This window comes from Eurytemora carolleeae, unplaced genomic scaffold (assembly GCF_000591075.1).
Source record: "Eurytemora carolleeae unplaced genomic scaffold, Eaff_2.0 scaffold953, whole genome shotgun sequence".
NCBI classification, from domain to species: Eukaryota; Metazoa; Arthropoda; class Copepoda; order Calanoida; family Temoridae; genus Eurytemora; species Eurytemora carolleeae.
This window is the reverse complement of record NW_019396998.1, coordinates 80,993-100,120: the sequence shown is the minus strand read 5'-3', so window position 1 is coordinate 100,120 and position 19,128 is coordinate 80,993. Positions and strand designations below refer to the sequence as shown.

Genomic DNA, 19,128 nt, shown 5'->3' with positions numbered 1-19,128 from the left:
TTTGTTCGGATTTTAGGCATAAATATCAGCAAATAATATACATTTTTGAAGTCATAACAGTTCTAAAGTTATAATTTGATAACATTTACTGCAGATTTCCACTCTAAAAAATTTTACGAATTTTTTTTATATCTCATTCAATTTTAAATTTAGGAAAGCCATAGAATCTTTCATATAACTATTTATAACAGTGTTACTTTGGTTCGCAGAGTTATAAAGTTTTGGACAGAAATTTTCTCTTTATCGAAAAGGCGAGAACCTTCGAGATATAGAGAAATTTAATTCCAAAAACTTTAAAGCACGTCTTGCCAAAATAAAAGTGTTATAGGTAATTTTATGAAACGTTTATGTACTTGTCTTATTTCAGTAGCTATTTCTAGATCAAATAAGCTTTGAAAGAAAGCAGAAGTCAAAATATATAGTTGATTTTAGTTTTATTTTCATTTCACTTGACATTTTTTTTTGGAAATATCCTAAATTTTTTTAGAGAAAATCCGGGAACCAATTAAAACTTTATATATATAGCACTCGTGCATAATGTACAGCTAATTTAACTTTATCACGATGATTACTTTATAACACGTTCAATATGAAATTCACGATGAAGTGAATAAGAATGATAAAGTAAAATAAAAAATAAATAGTTTATTAGGCACATATATATACATATACAAGGGTTAATAACACATTGATGAATTCTATGATTATACAGTGCCGGGAAACCCGGAGAGCTTAATATCTGGCTGTCTGGTCCAGGTCCCTGAAAACTTTAGATTTATGCGGCGTATGATATACACAATATTTTCATGAAGGGATTGACAACGTAAGAGGAAGTGTACAATTTAAACCTTTATCTGATTAAAATTATAAAGATATCCCTGTTTTTCTCTCTGAAAATTATCCGTTTCTCGTTACGGTTAATCTTTTTACGTGAATTGCGGATTGACATAGCAAAGACAATAAGTAAATTGTTAGGATATCCTACTCTTGCTAAAATAAAGCCCTAAAAGGTACTGCTATCATTCTGACATCTCCCCTCTTCTAATAGAGACCCGTCACTTGAAATTACGTGAATCGTTCCTTAAATTTTCATTTTTTATGGAACCCCTGAAGAACTGCATTTAACTGACCTTGACAATGAATGTTGTGAGACAAAGATATGATTTTGCAAAAAATTTCAGAAAATTAATTGCATTGATGCAATGTTTAATGATTGCGATGCTCTAGAAGTAAACAATAATTAGGCCTGAGCCTGTACAGCCAATATACGAGGGCTTAACAATTTTTTTTTTTGATTTTATTACTAATTTAATGCTTATAAATTTTCTTTCTTTTTCGCTTATCCCCCCCCACCAAAGACTTTTAAAATCTCATTTTTAATTCTTGAAACTGAATAACAACAAAATCTCTCTTTTTAATCCCACATAACAATTTTACCCTCGACATTTCACCTGCAGTGAGGGTAGACATAGATTAAATACTGTATACGCCCCTCTACCTAGATTAAATACTGTATACGCCCCTCTACCTAGATTAAATACTGTATACGCCCCTCTACCTAGAATAAATACTGTATACGCCCCTCTACCTAGATTAAATCCTGTATACACCCCTCTACCTGGATTAAATACTGTTTACACCCCTCTACCTAGATTAAATCCTGTATACGCCGCTCTACCTAGATTAAATCCTGTATACGCCCCTCTACCTAGATTAAATACTGTATACGCCCCTCTACCTAGATTAAATCCTGTATACGCCCATCTACCTAGATTAAATCCTGTATACACCCCTCTACCTAGATTAAATCCTGTTTACGCCCCTCTACCGAACAGGAAGAAACGACTAAAATCGTTGTTTCACAAAATTCCAAAAAAACTAAAGTGCCCAGATTTTCTATCAGCATCATACAAATTATATCAATTTAAATTTTGTACATTTCTGTTTGTTTACTACAATATCATTATGCATTTTTGTCGTAACCTTGATTTTGACTTAATCTCTTGAAATTGTAAAAATGTTGTAGCAATGAATAGTGATGGTGATGGGGGGATTTTTTATACACAAACCTAATATCTATTACGTTCGGTGTGAAAATACTTTCATTTTAATCTCAAACAAATTAGAAAAAGTAAAAATCCCGGCAAAAACTTTTTTACTCCACTTAACTAATATGTTTAGAAACTTTAATAACTATACAATATATACATATGCATATATAACAATGTTAATACTGCTGTTTTGACTTAAATGTTGAAAATAAAAAATTTCTTTAGATTTAATTGCTTGCATAATTTAACTTTAGAATGGTGGATATTGAGATTTATGCTTGATCCTCTCTTTTTCTTAATATCGAGACTAACCTAATCTTGTTACTTGTATCCTAAAAAGTGTATAAAATCAGAGACGCGTATATGAAGCCGATAAATTTGAAATTTTGCGTGCCATACATACAGAAATTTAAAAAAACAGATTTTTGATTTTTCTCTACTATATCAAAGAAAGAACGGTTTAAGAAGAAAATCAAAAGTGTGTCCATTGGATACTGAGATTAAGTAATTGGGATTAAGGATATCTCATTCTAAAGTTTTCAGCTTAGACCTGACTATTTTAGCATTGGATAATCTTAAAACGTACAGATCTGAGTATTCAATGTGGAGATTTTTTTATCTCTGCTTAATCCGCTCTTTCCCCCTCTTTTTGGATTTTCCTACTGGATTCTGACCAATGAGAGTTCTATAGTTAAATGGCGCGCAAAATTTTTAATTTCCAGGCTTCTGATTGGCTGTTCGTTTTCTGCAATCGACACTCATTGGTTGCATTTTAGCTACTTTCTAGGATTTAAACTAAAGATTAAAATAATCTTAAGATTAACAAAAAGGGGAGATGAAGGTGGGAGGGGTGACTGCTCTCAGGATTTTGGAATTGCTCCCAGGGTTTTAGAGTGTTTCCAGGATTTTGGAGTTGCTCCCAGGATGTTGGAGTTGCTCCCAGGGTTTTGGAGTTGCTCCCAGGGGTTTGGAGTAAAATGTGAAAACTCATCCGACCTGTTATGAAAAGTCCTTTACAACCGATTATTGAAAAAAAGGGCTCTGCTACCCCTTTTTGGATGTCTTTGTTAAAATATTTGCAGGAGAAAAAATAGCAAATTGCAGTCCAATTAGCCTGTGGCGATAATCCAGTATTGACTAGGCAGAGTGAAATAAAAACAAATGTTTGGAATAAACAATTATATTTGCTTTTCTTACGATATGCAATATTTTGACCCTGAAAGGAATTATAAACAAAAAACGACCCAGAAACGATTGATAATTTTGCCACCTTTTGACCATCATTACCGTCCTATGATTCCCCTATAAGAGGGAGGTAAAGTTACTTAATAACGTCTCTTGGGACAGTTGGATAAAATAACCACCTGCTCTGCGAAGTTTTCAGGAAAAAATTCGCGCATTTTCAAAACTATAGAATTGTGTACACGAACTTTTTCGGGAAATTAGTAATTTTATCCTAACCATAATAATAATAATAATAATAATAATAATAATATTATCTATCTATCTATCTATCTATCTATCTATCTATCTATCTATCTATCTATCTATCTATCTATCTATCTATCTATCTATCTATCTGTCTACCTATCTGTCTATCTACCTATATATCTATCTATCTTTAAAGAAGAAAAAAATATTTCAAATGTAGAAAAATTAAAGTATTAAAGTTAAAACTAATAAAGAATATTAGCGATTGTTCGAAAGTAAAGGCTCACTGACCATCAAACCTAAATAGCTTAATCAACGTGCGTCTTGTTTATTTACACCTTAGTCATCTCTGTATTCATTAAGTTAAGTGTGGAGGAGTCAATTTACATTTATTGCCAAAAAAATTCTGAAAAATAAGAATCTTTGGGTAAAACAAAATCCAAATGTCCTAAGTAAAACTATTTTCAGAACATGCTGCCTTGGGTTTAGGATCATTTGATGGATTTATAATAAAAGGACAACATTCGGACCACAAGATACTAGACTGTGATATGTAGGTTCCACCATTTCAAAGCTGTATTCTGTAAATTCCGTTAATTTAATTAAGTAATTATCTTGCTATTCTTGTATTCATTTATGTATTCATCTTTATATGTATCTGTATGTATGTATCTGTGTATTTATATTTATATTCATGTATTTATTTATGTATTCATCTTTATATTCATGTATTTATTTAAGTATTCATCTTTAAATTTATGTATTAATTTATGTATTCATCTTTATCTTCATGTATTCATCCATATATAAATCTATATATTCATGTATTCATTCATATATTCATCCATATATTCAAGTTTTTATTTTTGTATACATCTTTATATTCATGTATTTATTTTTGTATTCATCTTTATATTCATGTATTCATTTATATATTTATCTTTATATTCATGTATTCGTTTATGTATTTATCCATATATTTATGTATTCATATATGTATTTATCCATGTATTCATGTATTCATTTATTCATTTATCTTTATGTTCATGTATTCATTCATATATTTATCCATATATTTATGTATTCAAATATGTATTTATCCTTAAACTCATGTATTCGTTTATGTATTCATCTTTATATTCAGGTATTTATTTATGTATTTATCTTTACTTTCATGTATTCATCTTTATATTCAGGTTTTCATTTATGTATTCAATCTTTATATTCTTGTATTCATTTATGTATTCATCTTTATATTCAGGTATGTATCTGTGTATTTATATTTATATTCATGTATTTATTTATGTATTCATCTTTATATTCATGTATTTATTTATGTATTCATCTTTAAATTTATGTATTCATTTATGTATTCATCTTTATCTTCATGTATTCATCCATATATAAATCTATATATTCATGTATTCATTCATATATTAATTCATATATTCATGTATTCATTTATGTATTTATATTTATATTCATGTATTCATTTATGTATTCAACTTTATATTCATGTACTTATTCAAGTATTCAACTTTTAATTCATGTATTTATTTATGTATTTATCTTTATATTCATGTATTTATTCATGTATTCATGTTTATATTCATGTATTCATTTATGTATTTATCTTTATATTCATGTATTCATTTATGTATTCATCCATATATTCATGTATTCATTTATGTATTTATCCTTAAACTCATGTATTTGTTTATGTATTTATCTTTACTTTCATTTATTCATCTTTATATTCAGGTTTTCATTTATGTATTCATTTTTATAATCATGTATTTATTTATGTATTCATCTTTATATTCATGTATTCATCTGTATTTTCAGGTATTTATTTATGTATTTGTATTCTTTTATGTCTTATCCATATATTCATGTATTCGTTTATGTATTTATCCATATATTTATGTATTCATATATGTATTTATCCATGTATTCATGTATTCATTTATGTATTTATCCATATATTCATGTATTCATTTATGTATTTCATATATTCATGTATTTATTTATGTATTTATCAATATATTCATGTATTCATTTATGTATTTATCCATATATTCATGTATTCATTTATGTATTTATCCATATATTCATGTATTTATTTATGTATTTATCAATATATTCATGTATTCATTTATGTATTTATCCATATATTCATGTATTCATTTATGTATTTATCCATATAATCCGATCATAACAATAAACTTTAAACCTAGGGTTGATCAAGTAAAACAAAGATGCAGGGTTACCCACAAAGGATGAAACTTCAGAGACGATTTTATGGAATTAATACAATCTGTTTTTTAACATTTATGTTTCTTTGAAACTGTAAACTTGTCGTGTTCTTTGTTAAATCAGTAAAAACGCCATTGAATCACTGGAGACTTATCCAACCTTGGAATAATTAAATGTAAAGAGTTTCAGGTCGTCTTTATAGTCTCATTCTTTGTGGGTAACCTTGTATCTATTAACTCATTAATATATATATCCATTTATCTATATATTCATCTTTATATCTATCTATCCATGTTGAAATATATATATATATATTCATTTAACTTTTTATCAGTAATTTTTTTTATTTAATTATCCTTGTATTCATCTATTATGATAATATTTTTCATCTTTATGGAATTCTAAGTAAATAAAGTAAGATCTCAAGGGTAAAAAAGTTCATCATTGCCACGTTGTTTAGAAAGAATGGTTAAAAGTGAAAGTGCGAGGCTTCTAAAGAAGACTTTCTCCGTACTGTACCAGGTTCATATACTTTCTCTTTTCACTTTCTCTTCTAGTCGTCGGATAAAAAAAGACGACTAGACGAAGGGTGTATGTTAGGGGGGGGGGGTAAATATAAGAAGTATAAAGAAAGAAGATTAGTCTATAGAAATGACTGCTAAGAGCAAGATAGAGTAAAAGCTAATGTGAAGAAATAAAACTGGGTTTAGAAAAGGTATTTTTCATAAATCAGGGGCGTTGGACATCGGTTATTTCGCCATTTTGCCCTTTGAATGTTTTTATCATAATTCCTCTTCTTATTGAGCTATTAGAAAGAACAACAACGATATCAAATAAATTTTCTTTCTAAAATTTATTTTCATCTTAAGTAATTTGAATATTTTTCTAATTTAAATAATCCCAAAAACTAGAAAACATAGAATGCAAAAAATACAACAAATTTTGTTCGAAACAGCTATTTTTCTTAACTTTCATAACTTTTTTCATTAATTGTCAGGCTTTGAAAAGTTTTGATATCTTTGGATGACTCCTTTCTTGCTTACACTTTTTGCACATTTTTTTTTTGCGTATTTTATGGGTTTTAGACTCTACGCTTGTTGCTATGGTTGCTACCCGCAAGGGTGAATTTATGGGAGAAGGTTAGGAGAGGAGGGGGATCTAAAGATTTGAAAGTAATATCATAAAACTAAAAAAGATATTTCCTTGAAAAAGTCCGAACCAATCGTTAATAAGATTCGTCATAAAGAGCTTCCTTTTTTTTATGATTTTCTTCCCTTTTATCGCTAGGAAGGAATGCGTACTTCATGAAGAGGGTGTATACAAACTTTTGAAAAAAAGATTTTTAAGGGGGCAAACGCCTCCCCCCTTTCTCCAACAAGTTTATGCACTATGTCCCCCTGTCCTGGATATTTGCAATTTTATTACACACAAAACTGCACGTTAAAGATTTAATTTGACGTTGTTGAATTTGGCGGGAGTTTTTTTGCAGAGAAAGGAGGAAAGTTGCGCAAAAATAAATGCCAACAGTAGAAAAGCCCAGTCAGCGGCAAGACGCGTGGATTTTTTGGGAATTTGCGTGTTTCTGGACGGATCCCGGGGCCAGGGGGTTAAAACTGGGTTCTAAATTGCAAAAACTTGGTGGGGGTGGGGGTGGGTGGGGCAGAATTGGTTGCCTTTGAAGCAGTTGAAATTTTTGCGTGCAGAAAACAGGAGGTGGGTTTTATTCTCTTCAAGTGAGCAAATCTTAAAAATCAAATATATTTTTGACACGATTTGAAACGTTTTTTTTGCGTTTTAGAAGTTGTTTGCTTTAATTATATATTAAATAACTTTATCAAAATGTATCCTGGCGTTTTCCTTTCATATATTTGTTCTAAATTACAAAATATTTAATTACGTTCGAAAAGGTCTTAAGTCTCCAACTCCCGTCTATAAATCATTTCTCATGACACTTTAAATAATTACACACGCAATCTCTTCAAATTATTAAATTGTTGAAAATTCAACTTTAATTATGAAATAAATCTTCTTGATATATTTTTTAACAATCCCAAGAAAGAAAATGAAGAAGAACGTTAAAGAATTCTTAGAAAAATACTGTGGAATAAGAATTTCAAGGTCAAGAGTGAATTATAATCTTCAAGTATAATGTGTCTGAACACCCCCCCCCCCCCCCCCCTCCCAAGCAACCTAACCCTTTTTCGACTTTCACTATATTTTCACCGACCTTTTCAGGGAAACTTGAAACACAAAAAATAATTTTCTATTTTTTATGAGAGATATTTTAATATGAAATGATTTGTTTAATCTTTGAATTTTGATATAAATAAAAGGGAAATGGTGTCCTTTTACACAAATATATATATATATTTATACATGGTATACACTGTACAGGTTCTAGCTAAGTTGAAAGTACACAAAAAAAACTTTCTTACGGGTTTATCGGTTTATAATTTATAGCGATAAGATATATAAATTAATATATAAGGGGGTGTTAAGGACAGGTTTGAATGATAATTTCAAGATTATCCTGAAAATTGGAATCTTAGACATTTTTTTAAGGTCAGACGTATAGACTTCCTAGACATGTCGGAGGGATAGGGAGGGGGTGGTTTACATATTTTAAAAAAAGAAAATTTTTTATCAGTTTTTCTTGGTGTCCCGTTGCACAACAAGCAAAGTAAGAATTCTTTAATTTTATCAAGAATTGATTAGTGTTTCAAATTCAAACGAAACCAACTTTCGTTTTTTTCTGTTAATTTGTAATTGTTTAATCATTTAACAAGGTCAAATCGACTTATAAGATATAAAAAATGTCATTCCTGTTCACAGGAGGGGAGGGGGCTTCAGAAGACGTAGCCCCCCCCCATTAAGATCTGTGGTTTCTAGGGGGTATTACTATTTAGGCCCCAACTGGTGCTGAAAATATTAACTCTATCTGGAAAAACGACTGAACCGATTCAACCCGAATTTCCATGCAGTCGGACCTGAATGTGTCCAAAGGATGGTTTTTGCTGATAAAAAAATGTCTTTTATAAAAGTTTAACTTGAAATTTGTCTGAATCCACCAATATTAACCCGGAAATCTGCGAAAGGAAGTTAGTTCTTCCCATAGCACTACAAACATGATATATGATTGAAAAAATGTAAGAATACAATCTAAGGTGAAAGGAATTCTATGCTGCGCAAACTCAAATATTTTAAATATTTTTGCAACCTGATGGGGGCAAACCTTTGATATTTCAAACTTTAACTATTTGATCGAACAGAATTCATAATTTGAAAGGTGTACCAACATTGGCTTGTAAATAAGAGTTTGTGGCAAAACTCAGTTCAATTAAATTTGGTGCGGTAGTAGTCCAATAGTAATTTAGAAAAAGATATAATTAACAAATGTACTATTTCAACTTTAATTATTTGCATCTACTTTACAGGGAAGTTAATGAAATTTTTTTTAGTTAAAACCAAATATGTTTAGGCAAAATTGGTCGAGTAAAATGTTTAATTGTGAGCCCGATCGGTTCAGCCGTTTTGACATTTGATAGACACAAACAAACAGACAGAGAAGCACAGTATGTATATATTATATATAGATTTGACTAAGAATGTTTAGGTATGGGAGAGTATAAGGATTGTGAGTATAAGCTGCAGGGTTGGGACGGATACCAATGTGGGTTCTGTGGAGCTGAGTTTAAAACTAGAAACGAACTGACCCAACACCAGGTTTACATCCTAGATCCTAGATTATAAATCCAAATTCTTTTCATCCTAGATCCTAGATTATAGATCCATTTCTTTTCATCCTTTTCATCTAAATTTTTTATTCTAGATCTTAGATTCTTAACTTTTCATCCTAGATCTTTGATTCATAGCTATTCATCCGAGATCTGCCTAGAACCTAGATTCATAACTTTTCATCCTAGATCTTTGATTCATAGCTATTCATCCGAGATCTGCCTAGAGCCTAGATTCATAACTTTTCATCCTAGATCTTCATTTAACCTAGATTCATAACTTTTAATCCTATATCTTCCTAGAACCTAGATTCATGACTTTTTATCCTATATCTTCCTAGAACCTAGATTCATAGATTTTCCTCCTAGATCTTCCTAGAACCTAGATTCATAACTATTCATCTTAGATCTTCCTAGAACCTAGATTCATAACTATTCATCCCATATCTTCCTAGAACATAGATTCATAACTATTCATCCTAGATCTTCCTAGAACCTAGATTCATAACTATTCATCCTAGATCTGCCTATAACCTAGATTCATAACTTTTCCTCCTAGATCTGCCTAGAACCTATAGATTCATAACTTTTCATCCTAGATCTTTGATTCATAGCTATTCATCCTAGATCTTAGATTCATAACTATTCATCCTAGATGTTCCTAGAACCTAGATTCATAACTATTCATCCTAGATCTGCCTAGAACCTATAGATTCATAACTTTTCATCCTAGATCTTTGATTCATAGCTATTTATCCGAGATCTGCCTAGAACCTAGATTCATAACTTTTCATCCTAGATCTTAGATTCATAACTATTCATCCTAGATCTTCCTAGAACCGAGATTCATAACTTTTAATCCTAGATCTTCCTAGAACCTAGATTAATAGCCTTTCATCCTAGATCTGCCTAGAACCTAGATTAATAGCTTTTCATCCTAGTTCCTAGATGAATTTTGCGATATATATTTAAATATATATTACTAGGCTTTTAGGGTTGTTTACGCCCATCTTATATTTCAATTGTGACCATTTTCTCTTTGTATGCAATGTAAAACAAAACAAAACAAAAACAAAATTTTCAAAGATCTAATTTTGATACTGACAAATTTTTGAAAATTCGATCATCCATAAATCTTTCCTGGGGTCACACGAGGTCCCACAAAAAATTTGGGCCCAATCGTTTCACCCGTTTTGACGTTGATTGGTTAAAAACAAACAGTCAAACACCCAAACAGACACCCAAGCAAAGTAAGTATATAGAATATATAGTTTATATATATTTCTTTAGATTGCGTACCATAACAAACCAAGAACAGCTAACACGACAGACATCCAGACATCATAATGAGGTACAGTACAGTAGAATACAAATATAATATGCAGACATCAAAATTAAGTCTTAGAAGGTAAAGATTTAGTACAGTAGAGTTGCAAAAAATTAACAGACATCCTGATTAAGTATTATCACGTACAAATTTAGTACAATACAGAGTTTTAGTAAGTACAAATATACAGACATCATGATTATGTATTATCAGGAACAGATTTAATACAGTACAGTACAGTACAGTACAGTACAGTAAAAATATACAGACATCATGTTTAAGTATTATCAGGTGCAGATTTAGTACAGTACAGTAAAAATATATACAGACATCGTGATTATGTATTATCAGGAACAGATTTAATACAGTACAGTACAGTACAGTAAAAATATACAGACATCATGATTAAGTATTATCAGGTACAGATTTAGTTCAGTACAGTACAGTACAGTACAGTACAGTACAAATATACAGACATCATGATTATCTATAATCAGTAACAGATTTAATACAGTACAGTACAGTAAAGTACAGAAAAATATACAGACATCATGATTATGTATTATCAGGTACAGTTTTAGTACAGTACAATACTGAATATACAGACATCATAATAAAGTATCATCAGGTACAATTATAGTACAGTACACTAAAATATACAGACGTTATCGGGTACAGTTTTAGTACAGTACATCTAGACATTCTGATTTAAAGTGTTCGGTACAACGTTAGTACAGTGAAGTACACTTATGGCATCCTGAAATCATAGTTAGGGCGTGTACAATGCAGTACTGTAAAAACCATACAATAAATATATCATAATAAGAAGTACATTAGAAGTACAATGGCAGTAAATTTGTTACTAACTGATAACTCGGATGAAAGTGTAGTTTTCGAATCCTTACATCTTCACAACCTGATGACACATCAAATAGTCTAAGTTAGAAACATCAAAGGACCATAACCGTCAGATTAAGATATATGGATTAGAAAATCAGAGCTTGTGGGATTTTATCCTAAATTATTTAACTAAAAAGTTTATTTTAATAGACCACATGTTATTTTGAAACTGTAGAATATTTATTGTTAGTTTTTATGGATCTAGTATTTGGGACTTGAGTTCCAATGTGTTTCAAAATTGTATACAGCATGAAATACGGCTATTAGAATTATTTTTAATGTATCTAGAGATACGCATAGGTATTTGATTGAAAGTATTTCACAATGTTAACTTGTAAAAACTATGTTAGCTTGTAGATTTGTGTCTTTCTATGAGACTATTGAAGCAAGTTCTAAGCTTTGCATTAGATTTCTTTCTAATTTATGCAAAAACTACCTTAACATTTATTTATTTTTATTTATTTTCCATTGCAAATGATTGTTCTGTAAATCTTTCTGATCTTAGTAAAATGTTAGTTAAGAAACAAATGAAATATTTTGATGTCCCATTGGACCACGAAGAACTTTTAAATACAAGAACGAATAATGTATATGTTGAAGGATTCGATGATTACGTAATAAGAAATATGATAAATTTGTTATGTAATGAGTAATGATCAATGTCGCCTATTTTTGCATAATTTTGCATGTTTTTCTTTGGAAAAACTATATATTCAAAAATTTAATTAAACATTAATATATGTATTTAAATCTTTGTGTGTGAATAAATCTTTATATAGAATTTAGTAGTGTAATTAATATAATTTTGTTTAGGAGTACTGCAGCAGTACAACTTTAAGAGATCTACGTACAAAAGTACACTTTTCAAAGATGAGATCTATCTATCTATTTACCTATCTATGAATATACTGTATCTAATTAACTTCTTTATCGGTCTGTATAGACCCTAAACCATTGTTTATGCATTTTATTAAATTATATTTTTGATATATTCTTTTAAAATTAATGTTTATAATAAGTTTATTTGAAATACATCTACAATATTCAGTTAAATACTTAATAATATAGACATATGCAAGGTTACCCACAATATATTCTTTTAAAATTAATGTTTATAATAAGTTTATTTGAAATATATCTACAATATTCAGTTAGATATCTTTTTTCTTAAATTATTTTATTTTTGGCTCCACGCCGCTTTACATGTCTCATTAAAGTTTTTACCAAATCATAAAAAAACATTAAGAGAGAATATTATACCTTCTAAATTTCATAGTATACTTTCAGTCTCATCCTTGGTGGGTAACTCGTGAATGTTGGTTTGAAATTTAGCTTTGGTCGATTCAATTTTTAGAATTGATTTTTCATAAACCCGGAAAGTTATATGCGCTCTAACGTGTATATGTATAACCAAGCTTGAGCACCCAGCGTTACCAGGGATACTCATAGTTACTCCCGCCGTTTACCCGCACATGGTCGATTTTACCGAGAAAATAAATTTGTGCTATAAAAGTAGACCCATCAAATTTAGAATCTCAAAACTAAGCCAAAAAAAATCCCAGGGCTCTCTCAAGTTCCCCAGTCAAAATTTAACACAAAACCGTCAAGGGGTTCCAGAGTTATGATCGGACAGACAAAAGGCAAACAGAGATTACAACTTTATATACATAGATGAAACATATATCTCAGCATTTCAAGGGCTAGTTCTAAGTGAATTGATTTGTATGTTTTTTTATTGTGCCCTGAAGCAATGTTTGAACATGCATGTGCAAACAAAATCTGCTTATAATTTTCAAAATGTTCCTACCATTTCTAGTATCTAATATGAAAGAGATATCACATTACTAGATTTAAAATTTGGTGATAGTGATGGACCAAACCTCTGTAGAGTAAAAGTAGATGTTATAGTTCCACATATATTGAAAATATATTTCGGTCTGGGTTGACCCTCGTCAGTTGTAACGATATAATAACCATTAAAATCGTTAGTCTAGATTTTAACTTTCGAAAGTGGTCGGGGATTGTATCATTACAATGGACGATTTTTAAAAAGTTTTTATTATGAAAGAGAGATAACATGAGTCTAGATTTTGAATTTCTACAGTGATCGGCGATTATATCAATACAATGAAGACGAATTTTTAAAAGTTTTTACAAGTTTGCAAGTAATTAAAGAGAAGCTTTTTATTTAACAGCTCCTCTTCGTTTCTATGTTTACGTGTATCTAGTATAATAAGATCCTACGGATAAAAATAGAAGACAGAAAGCATTTATTTTGAATCACGATTACAAATAAAAATAAACAAAATAAAACAAATCTTAAAAAAAATTATGCTTCGTAAATTGTGAAAACTGAGTAATAAATTTAATACTTAATTTCCTTAGATCAAACAAAAAGGAATTGAGGCTTTGCCCCAAACTCTGATTTTATAATCACTTTGTCTTTGCAACCCGATCTCATAGACCTGGGATATTTCAAAACTATGAACTCTGTAATATAAAATAATCTTAATTTGAAATATTAAATCTTTACAACCAACGGATGCAAAGATATGGGGATTAGAAATATGCGTGTGGAAAAAGCTTGATTACTTAACAATATGGTTTTTACAAATAGTAAGCAGTTAAAATATAAATAATTAAATAAACTAAGGCCGAACTTAAAGAATTTGAGCCGCGCCTTAAATATGGTTGGTTCCACTTAAAATTGTATTCAGTTTTTCAACATTTAAGCCGGCGCTCAATTGAAACCGGTTTTTGGGTGATTTGAGACGCGGCTTAAATTCATTAAATTCGGGCACTGGTTTTAATTTCTAAAGACGATAAATTTTAAATTCAATGTCATTACGAGATATAATATTCACACCTTGAACAATTTGACCTGGAAAAAATCTTGGGTGTTTAAACCTCAACTTCATCTTGGGATTCTCTAGTTAAGAAAAATTCCTCAAACTTCCCTGTAATATAGTTATAAATAGTTAAACAAATATGGCAAATGAAAAATATAATTTAGACACAATAGGGTTGTACACTGTGCGTACAGTGAACACTATACAGAATGTATACAGTACGGTACAATTAAAGATGGCAACTGAAACAATGCAAACCTATTGTTTCTAAAACAATAACTAAAACTACAAAAATTTATCAAACTCAAGTTTACTTATAAAACTAGATTTTAAATAATAATATTATCATCACGGGAATTTTCTTAATCCGAAGATGGAGATAAATCCTTGATTTGGAGACCTCAACAGTAGAATAACTTTTAATTATTCTAAGAAAGATTATTGGAAAGCGAACCAATTTCCCTCTTCTATGCTTCTATGTTCTGTCGTTTCTTACCGTTGCGCTTTGTTGTCCATCCCCTACGAGAAAATTATATAACAAAGCTTAATATTTACTAATAACAAAATAACTGAGTGAGCCTTTATTTTTATGTACATGTACGCAAATGAGATGTACATGTACGCGAATGTGTGCCATCAATTTATTTGCCAAAAATGGGGTAAACTTGATTCATTATGTATAAATCCAGGCCAGAAATTCTCAAGAGTTTTAATTTAGTTTAGAACTAGTACAAATTCTTATTTTCTTCAATGCCTGTTAGGCTGCTACAATTGTGTTAAGCAACAACTTAAAATACCACTTCATTATTGACCTACCTCAACATCAGTGCTCAGATATTCATTCTTAAATAGACTCCAGTTCGTTCACATTTTAAGTTTCTGTAAAAAGAATCGAAAAAAAAATTTTTAAATATTTATTACAAAAGATAACATTTTCAATTTGCACGTTTTTTAAAAGGAATCTAAAATTTATTGCCGAGATTCGACTGATATTTAATTTTCATGTTGTTGACTTATATAAAAATGGTTTAAACAGTTTAAAAAGACAAAATCAATAAAAGAAATGTAATCTATATATTACAAAAATTGTGCTATACATAAAATTTAAATAACATTTTGATTATTATGTTACAATTTTGACACATCTACTTTGTATTTTGAATAGTTTATGGCCGTTTAGACTAGTTAAGATAATAAAGAGCAACAGAAAGAGAACACTGATTCAATTAAAGTTTTAAATTTTGTATAAAACCTATTTTTCTGGAATATTCAGCGAAATAGTAGTTTTCGTGTGTTGTAATTTGGGTGAACTGTTTTGTTGAAAGTTGACTAAAAGCTCGTATTAAAATTATATTTTATGCAATATTTATGATTTGAAATTGAGGAAAATTGATTTCTCGATGCTGTTGAGAATAAGGAACGTCTGGAACGATCAAATGGCAGAAATGTGATGTGGGGACCTTTCTATGGCGGGAAGTGTGATGACGTTTACTTTCTATGGCAGGAAGTGTGCTGTCCAGAACTTTCTTTGGCGGGAAGTGTGATGTCAGAAACTTTCTATGGCGTTAAGTGTAATGTTGGGAACTTTCTATGGCGGGAAGTGTGATGTCAGAAACTTTCTATGGCGTGAAGTGTGATGTCGGGAACTGTCTTTGTCAGGAAGTGTAATGTTGGAAACTTTCTATGGCTGAAAGTGTAATGTTGGAAACTTTCTATGGCTGAAAGTGTAATGTCTGAAACTATGGTATGAAATGTGTCGGAAACTTTGTATTGCGAAAAGAGTGATGTCCGGAACTTTATATGGCAGGAAGTGTGACGACGATATCTTCCTATGGTGGGAAGTATAATGTCTGGAACTTTCTATGGCGTGAAATGTGGTGTCGAAATCTTTCTATGGCAGGAAGTGTAATGTCCGGAACTTTCTATGGCAGTTAGTGTGATTTTGGGAACTTCCTAGTATGAGGGCGTAGTTTCCTGGAAAAAGGGGGTGTGTAGTTTTCCGGAAAAGGGGGGCGTAGTTTCCTGGAAAAAAGGGGCGTGGTCTCCTAGTAGGGCGGGGCGGGGCTCTATTCCACTTTAATTCTCCTGGAGAATTGTTGCTGCTGAGCTGCTTTCCATTCACTTTTAACCTGAAATAAAAACAATTAATTTTGTTTATTGGTTGGAGTTTAAACTATGGTTTTGACAGACGTTAAGTGGGAGTTGACTTTAATTAAATAATATTCCATTAAAAAAAAGGCATGTTGGATTCAAAACGGTATCCTTCAAACTTTTATCTGAACAAAAATGTCAAAAATATCCTCCATCAACATTAAAATGAAAGTTTTTCGTTAAAGCTCTGAAAATTTGCTAATCAAATTATTCACACGGTGTGAAAAGAAAGAGTTGATAGAAGGAAGGCCGAAGTCACGGAATATTAATATGAGGAGTAAGTCCACTCAAACTGATATCCCATTTCTGCAGTGAAACAAAGACGAAATCTTTTAATAGAAGATGACGACTTCGATGTGACAAACTTGATCTAAAAATGTTGTTTTGAAGTGATAGAGAGATAATTCGTATGAGAGATATCTAGCGGCCAAACTATCGTCCCCCCTAAGTACGTAAATTTCACGACCACTATCTTTAGAGAGAACGGGCTCTGATAACTTTTCAGAATGAGGTCTACCTTCTTTGTATTTTGAAAATTGACCGAGATATTAAACATTTAAACAGTTTTGTTGAATTTTAATGAACTGGAATCTGAACAAATTTTCTAATATCTCCATCAAGTTTTGAAGGGGAACAAATGGTAGACAGCATTTTGGAAATCCCGAGACTAGCAGTTTTCGTTGGTAAATGTTTTAAATGTTATATTACAAAATAAGATTTAGAAAAAATCCCGCATAGAACAAAGTCGATTTAGAAATCGTCCTTTAATTCCCCTGTTTATTGGGACACCCTGTATAATCTACCTGTTGTCGTTTCAGGTTCCCATCCCAGACAAGATCTACAAGACCTCCCTTCAGAGCTATCTCATGCTTCACACGGTTAGCAAACTCAATAGCGTCCTCATTCTTAATAATAAGTTAACATTAACATTAACATTAACATTAACATTAACATTAACATTAACATTAACATTAACATTAACATTAACATTAACATTAACCAATACCAATACCAATGCCAAAAATTATAATAATATTTATCAAAATCTTATTGATAATCATAATCTCCAATAATAATCATCATCATAATAATAATTATATTAATAACCAGTCAACAATCATTCCAAAGAAATAAAATCCGAAAAAACATTTATCTTGCAAAAACTTATTGCAAATTTTGCTTCGTTAAAAAGAAATAGGGTAAACTATTGTAAATTTTGCTTCGTTAAAAAGAAATAGGATAAACTATTTCTGAGATGTAAACTGTATCTTGGGAAGAACAATAACCCGGAATGGCAGACGCTGAACTCCAACCTTCGTGTGCGAGGAGAGAAAGACTTCACTGCAGATTTTACTTTTGTACATAACCACTTTTTCAACAATTTTCAATTAAATTAGTATTTATTTAGGGTTAGGTTAGAACACTTTCTGGACCGAGCGCTTCGACTAGCACAGGTTAGGTTAAGTTATGACACTTTCTGGGCCGAGCGCTGCGGCTAGGATTCAATCTCGATATACAAATGTCATCCCCCCTTAATCATGCTTTTAATTAAGCGCGGCAGTGAAGTCTTCCCCACCTCGCACACTCGAAGGTAGGAGTTCAGCGTCTGCCACCCGGAACGATATAAATTGATTGATTTCTTCAAAGTCGTCTTTAACCTTAGAAATAGTTTGCGGCATATAACATAGGTAAGCTGAATTTTGCAATATTTTTTTAATGAACTTAGTCCTGCCATTAGAATTATTATTTAAACAAAATTCTTAATATCTCTGGTATTTTTAGAACCACATTGATTATGAAAATGGCAAAAAAGGGTTATTTTGTGATTATTGTTTGCTAACAAATATTGCTAGAATCACGTTGTACCTCTAATGAATGTCGCAAACTATTTCTAAGGTCAAAGATGATTTCCAAGTTATTAATCAATTTATATTATTTCAGGTTATTGATAATAGAACTGTTTCTGTGCTGGATTCGAATGAAATCAAGCACTTTTCCCAAGCACATTTGGAATATACTTTTCTTTCATATCCAGGGGACAAAGGTTCCAAACCTGGCTGTTGCTAAATTATCCGAAACTGGACATTGTCAGTTTCGGGCCAAAACCACGGTTTAGCCCTTACTTTCCTGAAATTTGAGTTGACCTACCTCTCCTCTGGTCATAGGAGGTAGATACCAAACATCGCAGACAATAGCCCAGCTGGTCATCATCTTTATCAGGTAGGAAACCATCGAGTTCTTAATCAACATTAGCATTATTAAAGAAAGGCCTCTTCATCAGTTCTGGAACTTGCAACTCGGCAATTGCAAGGATGTCATAATTTTTCTTTCTTTTTCTTTTTTCAAAATTAGCCGAACATGATGGAAGATGCTCTAATAAGAAGAAAATGGAGACTAAGAAAATGTCTATCATCTAATTATTTACAGAA

The 19,128-nt window shown here is 30.8% G+C and overlaps 2 protein-coding genes and 1 long non-coding RNA gene across 7 annotated transcripts in view; 1 reads left to right on the top strand and 2 right to left on the bottom strand.

The window, feature by feature from the left end:
- LOC111710907 (uncharacterized) overlaps positions 1-15,454 on the bottom strand; it is a 29,493-nt gene extending 14,039 nt beyond the window's left edge. Inside the window, exons 1-3 of the mRNA XM_023485102.1 lie at positions 15,365-15,454; positions 15,045-15,067; positions 14,566-14,656 (exon numbers count right to left, since the gene is read on the bottom strand). The gene's annotated coding sequence lies outside the window, so the exon portion shown is untranslated. The remainder of the gene's footprint in view (positions 1-14,565; positions 14,657-15,044; positions 15,068-15,364) is intronic.
- LOC111710913 (uncharacterized) lies at positions 6,389-12,752 on the top strand. 5 transcript variants are annotated; one of them, XR_002767147.1, is made up of 4 exons: positions 6,389-6,453; positions 9,352-9,461; positions 10,763-10,823; positions 12,513-12,752. It is a non-coding gene; the product is annotated as an uncharacterized LOC111710913 (long non-coding RNA). The 5 variants fall into 5 exon arrangements; XR_002767146.1 differs by lacking the exon at positions 6,389-6,453 and adding an exon at positions 7,357-7,451; XR_002767150.1 differs by lacking the exon at positions 6,389-6,453 and adding an exon at positions 7,836-7,856.
- LOC111710904 (glycerol-3-phosphate acyltransferase 3) overlaps positions 15,450-19,128 on the bottom strand; it is a 27,756-nt gene continuing 24,077 nt past the window's right edge. Inside the window, exons 21-23 of the mRNA XM_023485095.1 lie at positions 18,848-18,937; positions 17,503-17,604; positions 15,450-16,677 (exon numbers count right to left, since the gene is read on the bottom strand). Of these exons, the coding sequence (XP_023340863.1) occupies positions 16,615-16,677; positions 17,503-17,604; positions 18,848-18,937 (255 nt within the window). The 3' untranslated portion in view covers positions 15,450-16,614. The remainder of the gene's footprint in view (positions 16,678-17,502; positions 17,605-18,847; positions 18,938-19,128) is intronic.